The sequence below is a fragment of the Lycium barbarum genome, chromosome 6 (genome assembly GCF_019175385.1).
Source record: "Lycium barbarum isolate Lr01 chromosome 6, ASM1917538v2, whole genome shotgun sequence".
Lineage (NCBI taxonomy): Eukaryota > Viridiplantae > Streptophyta > Magnoliopsida > Solanales > Solanaceae > Lycium > Lycium barbarum.
In genome coordinates, this window is record NC_083342.1 from 8,401,984 (window position 1) to 8,411,389 (window position 9,406).

Here is a 9,406-nt window from a genome sequence, read left to right on the forward strand (position 1 = left end):
GTCCAGCACTCCTACATATTTCATGTCGCTTTTGCATGCAGGCACCTGGCAAAGTGGCTGAAAGGTTGGGAGGACTTCAGCGTATGTAAGTTTTTATGGGGCAAATCGGAAGGCACTAGGAAGCATCACCTTTTGAACTGGGAAGTTGTCACTTCTCCAAAGGAATGGGGGGATTTGGTGTGAAAGATCTCAAAGTGTTCAATAAAACGTTGTTAGGGAAGTGGATATGGAGATTTGAGGTGGAGGAGAGGATCGCTGAAAAGTATGGTACTATGGAAAGGGGATGGAGGACTAGAAAAATTACAGCTCCGTATGGGTCTGGTTTGTGGAGGATTATTATCTAAGTTGCACCAACTTTTCATTTTTTATACCGAACCCGTCTCAACACGAGACTGGGACGAGTGCAGGTGGGGGTAGGGGTGCGGGATACGTCTCGGATTCGGTCAACTACTTCAGATATTTTGACCGGAGTCCATGGACAAATTGTGGGGGAGGGGGAGGGTGGGGAGGGGGGGGGGGGGGGGAATTGAGATTTTAATTTCAAAAATAAAAATAGATTTAATACATCATAAATGGAATGCCCATCTTGGAGAATGAAAGATTTAATTCTACTATATACATGTAAGTTTTCTTTTTGGTGTACTTACGAGATCCTTATTTTTGTAGAGGATTGATCTACTTGGTTGAGAAGGATACTTTGATGTAGGTTCTCTTCTTTTGGTATACGGTGTGTTCTCTTCTTTTGGTATACGGTGTGTATACGAGTTTTTTCCCATTTGTTAATAAAATTTCTTAGCTTATAAAAAAAAGGATTTGATTCAGAAAGTGCATCATATTTCTCAAGTCAAGTTCAGTGCTCGATATATAAGTGAAATTATTTTACCATTTGTTTCTTCCATCTGAATGAAGTTGTATGAGGATGATCCTACTGAACCTAAGCTTGGTATGTTATTTATTTCCTCTTCAAGACAAGCCACAGAGCCATCCTGTCTAGAAACCTCTACTCCAACTTCCAGCTCTTGGTCATCACGAGCTAAGAGACGCGGCTTCTTGACAGAAGGTAACTGATAGCTCTGTATGTCTCTCTTTCCATGTTTGGGAATATAGTCATCTAGTGTCCCCTTAGTCCGCCATCTTGATCCACATGCATTGCAGAGCACTGGTTTTGCAGGTGGCCCAGGTCTCCAAAGGGGTGTTTCTGTTTGAGTTCACAATTAATTAGTGTTTAAACTGGGACAAAATACATTCCTTGAAACTTATCTCAGGAACTAAAGCACAATGATCATTGACTATTAAAATCTTCGGTAAATGGTATAGAATGTATTGCACAAGAACGAAAGCGTAACGAAACTAGAGTATGTATAGCAGGGAAATTTTTTGGCAAAACAAGGCGAAAGATCTTTCTGTGAAATATGCTTTGACTTTTAGGATCTGTCAACTGTTTCTGCACTCACATTTTCATCACCATGTTAAAGAACCATACAAAATAATTAAAATTTAGCTTGATGGAGGAAATGTTAACTGATGTGTTTATGGTCTTTAAGTTTCTAGAAAGTGTGGACTCTCGGGACAACAGTGTGAAGGGAGTTTTTGTTACGTCCCGTATTTTTATACATTGGGACAACCCGGATTAACTGTGACAATTAAGGGCCAAGACTCTTTCGGGATTTGAAGTCGGGAATTTTGACCATTTGATTTTATTTTAAGGCATAAGTTGAATATGAAATAGATGGCATGAACACTTAGGAAAAATTGAGACCACAATTCATAAAATTGGAATTAAAAATCTTGCCCAAAAATGGCCTTGTAGCCGTGTGGTCCACAAAAAGGTCCCACACATTGTGTGGCCAATTTTAATTGGTCCAACACATTGTGTGGGCCAAAGATTTGTAGAGATATTTGTGGACTTAAAAGATGAAGAACCAAGTCATCTTTATTCATTTTTCCCACACTTAGAACAAATAGCAAGAAGGAGAAAAACCCCTCCAACCTCACGGCTTGGACCATGGAAAATCAAGTCCAAATTTTGCCTCTCCAAAATTAATTCTTTGGTACAAATCCACTAATTAGAGGTCCCTAAGTAACGTGGAAGTGTCGTTGGAGCGATCAAGCCATCAAATTTGTGGATTTCAAACCCTAGCCTAATGGTGGAATAAAGAAGAAAGGTAAAAATTTCTCTTGTTTTATGAGTTGTGAATGTTTTGTGCACAATGTAGTATGTTAATATGGATGAAAATCATGAGATATAATATGTTGGAAGTGGGTTATGTTATGGGTGTGTGAGCCGTGTGTGGGGTATATGTGGGTGTGTATATGGGTGTGGAAAATGGAATTGATGAATTAATTCTTGTATCATGTAAATTGTTGTAGAGTGAAGAAATAAATTAGAACCATCTAAATGTGTATATGTATATATATGTGGGTGTGGCCGTATATATATGGTCCCAAATGTTTGGCAAAGAATGAATTAATATCGCTTAGCGTCGAAATGGTTATTGTGATGACTTCTATGTAGGAAATGAGAATTAATGTCCCGAATTGATATAGTAAGCGTTGCGGACTGATTTGGAGAACTTTGTGCATTTAATGTAATCTTTATATATGAGGACCATTAACATATGTATATGGGTAGTGTGGACGAATGTGAGTCCTATAATGTGTCGAAGATCGCATCACTATCGCTTAGTATTTTAGTTATCGTCGATATGAACTCTAGTTGGAAATGAGCATCTAATGACTTAAGATCGATGTTGAGATTGCGCGGGCTGTTTTGAGGCTTATTGTGCGTTGATGTAATTTGTATATTTAATGAAAATGATATCGTTATATTGTGGATTGTGATACAAAACATGACGTGAAAATGAGGAATGTTTAAAGGGGGCAGTTCACGGTTTTAGGGGATGTTTCGGCCAGATTTGGAAAAAAAATGTTGGATCGTTGGAAATATTATGTGAATCGTTTAGAATGTCCTTGAATATTGTTGGTAAAGATTCGGGTTGATAATTGAATGTATGAGCTATATTGTGGCTTGAATGTAAGCCGTTGAAACAAATATTATGAATGTTGTCGAATGATGTAAAAGAGAGTATTAATGCAATATTGCCTTTCGGATTGATTGTCGATGTTGCTAGGTTGGTTGTTGTTGTTGTTGTTGTTGATTTTGAGCGAGTTAAATTCTCGGGATGGCCTATTTACAGGGGAAATGCTGCCGAATTTTCTGTAGAATTTAATGATTAGTTGGAATAAATGGCTTAAGTGCCTATGTTTAATATTGGATATTCGTTGGCATATTTGTAGACCTTGGGGAGCCCGAGGCGTAGATTGGGATTGACTTTAGGTTGGCTATCTTGGAGTGCGTACGAGGTATGTAAAGTAACCTCCTTTCTTTTTGGCATGTCTTAGTTTTACATAGGCTAGATTAGAGCCTTAAGGAAATTCTCAATTCGAAATCCGAGCATGTTATGGTCTGTATATGTTTCTTGGCACTCTTATGTATGATTTGATGAAATATGAACCCTTATGTCTTTGAAATAATCGCTTTCCGAATTTTGCATAAAAGGGTTCACTTTAAAGAAGTTCGTAATTTTTGGAATGCCATATCTTGCACAAATATGCTCGGATTACTCCAATATTTTTGTAGAAGTCTATATGACATATGATATGTATGTTTTCCATAGGCGGGCCCGACTCGGGTCAATACCCGTCCGTGGTTCCCGCGACTTTCCCTTATGTAATTCGGAAATTTTTTGAAAGAATTTGTTATGATTATTATTTCGAAATTCAAGTATGATCATTTTGCTTATGTTTGAATTTATGATAATGATTTTATGCAAATGACTACTCACGACTCTACTCGTGCATTCTGTTATTCCTTCGCCGAGTCTCGGGCCGGTTCTGTTGTCGTGCGCACTTTGTTATACTCCGGAGTTATGCTATGTTTATGGTTCACCGAGCTACACGCAAAAGAGGGTCGGGTTCCACTTATATTTGGTGTTATGCTGTGTATGGCGTTATGCGGTGATGTGATATGTGACGGGGATACGGAGATTTGAAACTTTCTGGTGTTATGCTGTGTTATGGCGCCATCGACGGGCGGGCGACCATATTCTTCTGTACCCTATGCATGACTTACATGTTTGAAACTAAACATTTTGATATGATTGGATTTGCACTTATGTTCGGCACTTCTGTTTCGTTTATGTCTCAGGTTTGATTTCTGTATATTCTGCTTTGCATACTCAGTACATATTCCGTACTGACCCCCATTCTTCGGGGGCTGTGTTTCATGCCCGCAGGTACAGACGCACAGTTTGGTGATTCACCAGTTTAGGACATCCCCTTCTGCTGGTTGGAGTGCTCTTCTCATTTCAGAGCATATATGTTGGTATATATTTGTTCGCTGAGTATGTACATATTTGTTCAGGGGTACGGCGGGGCCCTGTCCCGCCATATGTTTTGATTAGTCTGTTTAGAGGTCTGTAGCCGTATTTGTGGGTGTGTGTGCCTACTTCTGTACAGTTGTGTTTATATGGTTCTATTCGTTATGGCAGCCTTGTCGGCGTGCATTCGTATATGTGTTTTGGGCCGTTGTGCCATTTGATAGCCTTGTCGGCTTTTGTCATATTTGACAGCCTTGTCGGCTTTTGACATATTTGATAGCCTTGCCGGCTTTTTGATATATGTGCATATGTTCGGCGATGTATATTCCGCCGCCTCTTCTGATTCTGATATAATGTTTTGTACGCGCAATCGCGCAAGATAATATTCGTTCTCAACTCTGTTTAAAAAAAAATGATGAATATGAAATCCGTATTAAGCTTTGCTATGATGATTAAGTTTGTATGTCCGTTTGGGTGCCCAAGTAGGGCACCAGTCGCGGCCCACGGGGCTGGGTCGTGACAGTTTTATCCCGACTTAAAGTGGCTAGAGAATAGCATACATGCATTCAAGACCTTTTCCCCTTTGTAAAGAAATGGATCTTGGGTCTAACTCAACCCTAAAAGCTAGGTAGGTCATAAGGGAAGGATTGCCCTAGTCCACATAAAGAGACCAAGTTCCCCATCCTTAGCTAACGTGGGAGAACTCAACACCCCCCACACGCGTAGACCTACCAATTGGAACGTGAACAATGTAAATAGGGGCCCAACATCGGTGAAACAAAGAATTGGGAGGGGTCCGGCTCTTATACCATGTAAACAAATGGATCTTAGACCTAACTCTAATATTGGGGTTGAGTTAGGCCCAATATTTGTCCTCTCAGTTTTAGCATTTTATGACTTACTAAGGAATTATTCATCAAACAACTTGTCTGTACATCCCTCAACTAAGTGGGGTAGCAGATAGGAAGAATAGGCACCTCATTGAGACTGCTCACACTCTTTTCATTGAATCTCGTCTTCTGCTGTGTTTTTGGGGCGATGCAGTTCTCACATCTTGCTGTTTAATTAATCAAATGCCCTTATCTTCCATTCAGAATCAAATTCCTTATTCAATATTGTTTCCTCAGTCACCTCTATACTATCTTCTCGCTTGTGTCTATGGGAGCACATGTTTTGTTCATAACTTAATCGCTGGGAAAGATAAATCAGCCCCTCGTGCTCTCAAATGTTTCTTTCTTAGTTATTTCGGGTTCAAAAGGGGTATCGTTGCTACTCATCTGATCTTCGTCAGTATTCTTATGTCAGCTGATGTCACATTCTTTGAGTCTTGACCTTAATTTACATTCTTCTGATCATCCTAATATATCTGAGGTCTTACCTATACTGTCTTTTGAGAAAGCTACGGTTGCTTCTAGTTCTCCAACCACAGTGCCGTCAGTCTTACCCAAACCAACTTTCGAGGAATCTACAATTACTTCTACATCTCTATCCACAGTGATGCTACTCCTAACTTATCTTCGTCGTCCACGCCTAGCATCAAACCCGAATGATTCATGTCCTACACCAGGCCCTGCACCCACTATCGATTTGTCTCCTCCTGATCAAACAATTGCACTTGAAAAGGTATACGGTCCACTCCATACTAGCCCGCATTATACCCTTTTAAGTTATCGTCGTCTATCATCACCCCATTATGCCTTTGTATCATCTTTGTCCTCTGTCTCCATCCCCAAATCTACAGGTGAAGCACTTTCTCATCCAATATAGCGACAAACAATGATTGACGAGATGTCTACTTTACATGCAAGTGGTACTTCAGAGCTTGTTCCTCTTCTTTCAAGTAAATCTATCGTTGGTTGTCGTTGGGTTTATATAGTCAAAGTTGGTCTGGACGGCCAAGTTGACTGGCGTAAGGCTCATCTTGTTGCCAATGGGTATACTTAGATATTTGGGCATGATTACAGTGATCCTTTCTCTCCCGTGGCTAAAATAACATATGTCCGTTTTTTCCTATCCATGGTTGTTGTCCATTATTGGCCTTTTTATGTTGCACATTAAGAATGTTTTTGTTCATGGTGACCTAGAGGAGGAAGTTTATATGGAGCAACCATCTGGTTTTGTTTTTCAGGGGGAGTCTGTTCTGGTGTGTCGATTACGCTGGTCACTTATAGTCTGATATAGTCTCCCCGAGCCTGGTTTGGGAAGTTCAGCACAGTAATTCAGGACTTTGGTATGATTCGTAATGAAGCTGATCCCTCTGTATTTTATCGACATTCCGCTCCAAATCTATGAACTTATTTTGTGGTTTATGTTGACGATGTTGTTATTACCAGCAATGATCAGTGTGGTATTATTAATTTAAAGCAGCATCTCTTTCAGCTTTTACAGATTAAGGATTTCAGCATAACTAAGGATTTCGGCATACATAAGTATTTTCTAGGTATTGAGGTTGCTCAGTCTAGAACAGGTATTGTTATTTCACAATAGAAGTATGCCTTGGACATTTTTTAGGAGACGTGAATTATGGGATGTAGAGCCACTGACACTCCTACGGTTAAGCCCAAGATCTATTTCTTTACATGGTATCAGAGCCAGATCCATCCCAACTCATTATTTACCTTAGCCTTAGATCCATTTTTTTTACATGATATCAGAGCAGGACCTATCCCAATTATTGTGTTAGGCCCAAGGTTTATTTCTTTATACCCTCCATGTTACTTGCAATTCTGAATCCATCTGTCTATGGACAACTTTTCTTAGAAAAAAGTTCGGAATATACATCATCTAGAACTTAAGGACCACTTTTGTCAAAAGATTAAATAAATGGGGACTAAATGTGCATGGATGCCAAGGATTGGGGTAGCGAATCTATAATTTATCCTAGATGACCTCAGGTCCATTTAGACTAATAGGTGTTGTATTGAAAATCAATTAACATTTGGCTCGAGAGGTGAGAGAATTAAAGTACTCCATGTTTTATGTTTAACAGATTGGCGTTTTAGGGAAATTTGGGTATTTAGTGTTTCATCATGTGAGTCTTTAAAGTTTATTTGCTGAACATTATTACCTAAATTCTAATCATCACTGAATCAAGTATCCTGTAAAACATGAGATAATTGATAAACATAAAAGGTGGAATATAGGTGGTCCATAGAACTTACTTTTGATGCCACAATGCAAACATGGCCCTTCTCTACCCATTCAATCTGGTTCTGAATGGATTCCAGTTTAAATGAGGTTGAGTGTGCTGCTGCTAACCAATAGAGCTTGATTTGCTTGATAATCTAAAATATTTGTGTGAGGTAAAAAAATATAAAATCGATAGACTACAATTGGTCATTCCCATGGAAATAGATGAATCATGATAGAGTTGTCATTTTACCTTTCTTAAAAAAATGATAGAGTTGTCATTAACTTTGATTTATTCTGAATTGTTCTGTTTCCCCTTATGAAAGCTCATCAACTTTGATTGTTGTAATTTCTCAACTATTTACACTATAACTCCAATGAGAGAAGTCTTAGATTCTCTACCGAAAGAAAAAAGAGTGGGGATTTTGGGGGTGGATGGGGTGGGCTAAAAGCTAGATTTGGTGAATCTTCGTAATTTTAGGTCTTTAGTCAAGTGGTCAAGTCTTTTTAAGCAACAAATCTTAAGTCAAGAGAGTGTTAAATAGTTTCAAGATGATAATTCAAATATGTAATTCAAATAAAAGAGTTGTCAAATAACATGTATAATGCAGTAAATGCCTGCAGTTGTGGGAATCAGATTTAGTATTGAAAATTCCAAGGAAGGTCCTCAGATTACACTACTGAGAGCAGATCAGAAATGAATGACTACATTGAATTTCTTTGCAGTTATGATTTTTGCATATGTATCCCCTTGCACTAGTAGAATAATCAACTAAAGCGTTTTGCCTAAATATAAGATGGTCTCATTAACACTCTGCAGGTGAGAGTTGAAGTCCATACAGAGGATGATAATTGGATGTCAAACTTGTTCCAAGTAGTGCATCATTGGTATTGCTGCTTTTAATGTTTTCTCAAACACTCTGCCATCGTGTTTGTTTTTGGCTAGTTGAGTATGTTTGAAGCTTATAATGAGTAATCGGTACACTTATCTGTCTATCTTCAGATGCAAGTTAACACAAATGTTTTGGCTCAACCTCTGCCTTTTTGTGATGGTTTAACTAGGTTGACTCTCTAAAATCTAGTGGTCAAACCTGATGATTTTTGCAGAACACTATGTTCATCAGATATTTTCATATGAAGGTTCTATCAGTATTTATAACTAAAAACTGCGATCATTTGGCCTCATAAATAGTGTTAATAACTATGTGGTGTGAGTTGAGTTAATTTTTCCATGTTACCTAGAAATTCCAGTTATTTTGGACAAACTTTTTTTTTGTTTTGCATAACTTTCTTTTTTAAGTGTTATTGCCTTAAAAGAATGTGGATTTTTGTCTAACTACACTACTCCCGCATCTTTAATTATCTGTCATGCTTACTAAAAATAGTTGTCTCAAATTATTTGTGGTTTTAGAAGTTCAAGGCACAATAAGTTATTTTTTGTCATTTTAGCCTTAGTAGAGTTCTGTCATTAATGGAGATGACACATAAATATAGTAAACATTTAATAGAGAGATATTACTCCAACTTAGATAAAAATAGGAGTAGAGTTAGTCAAATACCCCTCTTAATTAATATTTTTAAAGGGAAGTCTAAAAAGAAAGCGACAAATAATTTGAGACGGAAGGAGTAATTTCAATTCGTTGTATCACTTTTAGAAGTTCCCAAACAAGCATTGATTTCTAATACTCCCCCATCCTAATTTATGTGATATTTTTCTCTTTTCGAGAATCAATTTGACTAAACTTTGAAGTTAAATTGTATTAGATTAACTCAATATTTTATGATTAAAATTATTTTGAAAACTACATGAAAAGTACTATAAGTTACAACTTTTCTCATATCAATTTGGTGAAACAATACATCTTAAAATATTTTTCAAAGTTCATACAGTTAGAGGT

General features: G+C 37.9%; 1 protein-coding gene and 1 long non-coding RNA gene across 2 annotated transcripts; one reads left to right on the plus strand and one right to left on the minus strand.

The window, feature by feature from the left end:
- Positions 1 to 526: 526 nt before the first annotated feature.
- Positions 527 to 7,580, minus strand: LOC132600687 (GATA transcription factor 26-like). The gene is made up of 2 exons (XM_060314014.1): positions 7,541 to 7,580; positions 527 to 1,198 (listed from the first exon to the last, which is right to left on the minus strand). The coding sequence occupies exons 1-2, from the start codon at positions 7,578 to 7,580 to the stop codon at positions 840 to 842; spliced, it is 399 nt and encodes a 132-aa protein (XP_060169997.1). The 3' UTR covers positions 527 to 839.
- On the plus strand, positions 983 to 4,762 carry LOC132600688 (uncharacterized). The gene is made up of 2 exons (XR_009567283.1): positions 983 to 1,060; positions 3,298 to 4,762. It is a non-coding gene; the product is annotated as an uncharacterized LOC132600688 (long non-coding RNA).
- Positions 7,581 to 9,406: the final 1,826 nt, after the last annotated feature.

What these genes read in the sequence shown, in the direction of transcription:
- LOC132600687 (XM_060314014.1), bottom strand. Translation starts at nt 7,580, where the DNA reads ATGGGTAGAGAAGGGCCATGTTTGCATTGTGGCATCAAAA. An exon ending in TTTGCATTGTGGCATCAAAA is followed by an intron (nt 1,199 to 7,540) that starts GTAAGTTCTATG and finishes GAACTCAAACAG; the next exon opens with AAACACCCCTTTGGAGACCT.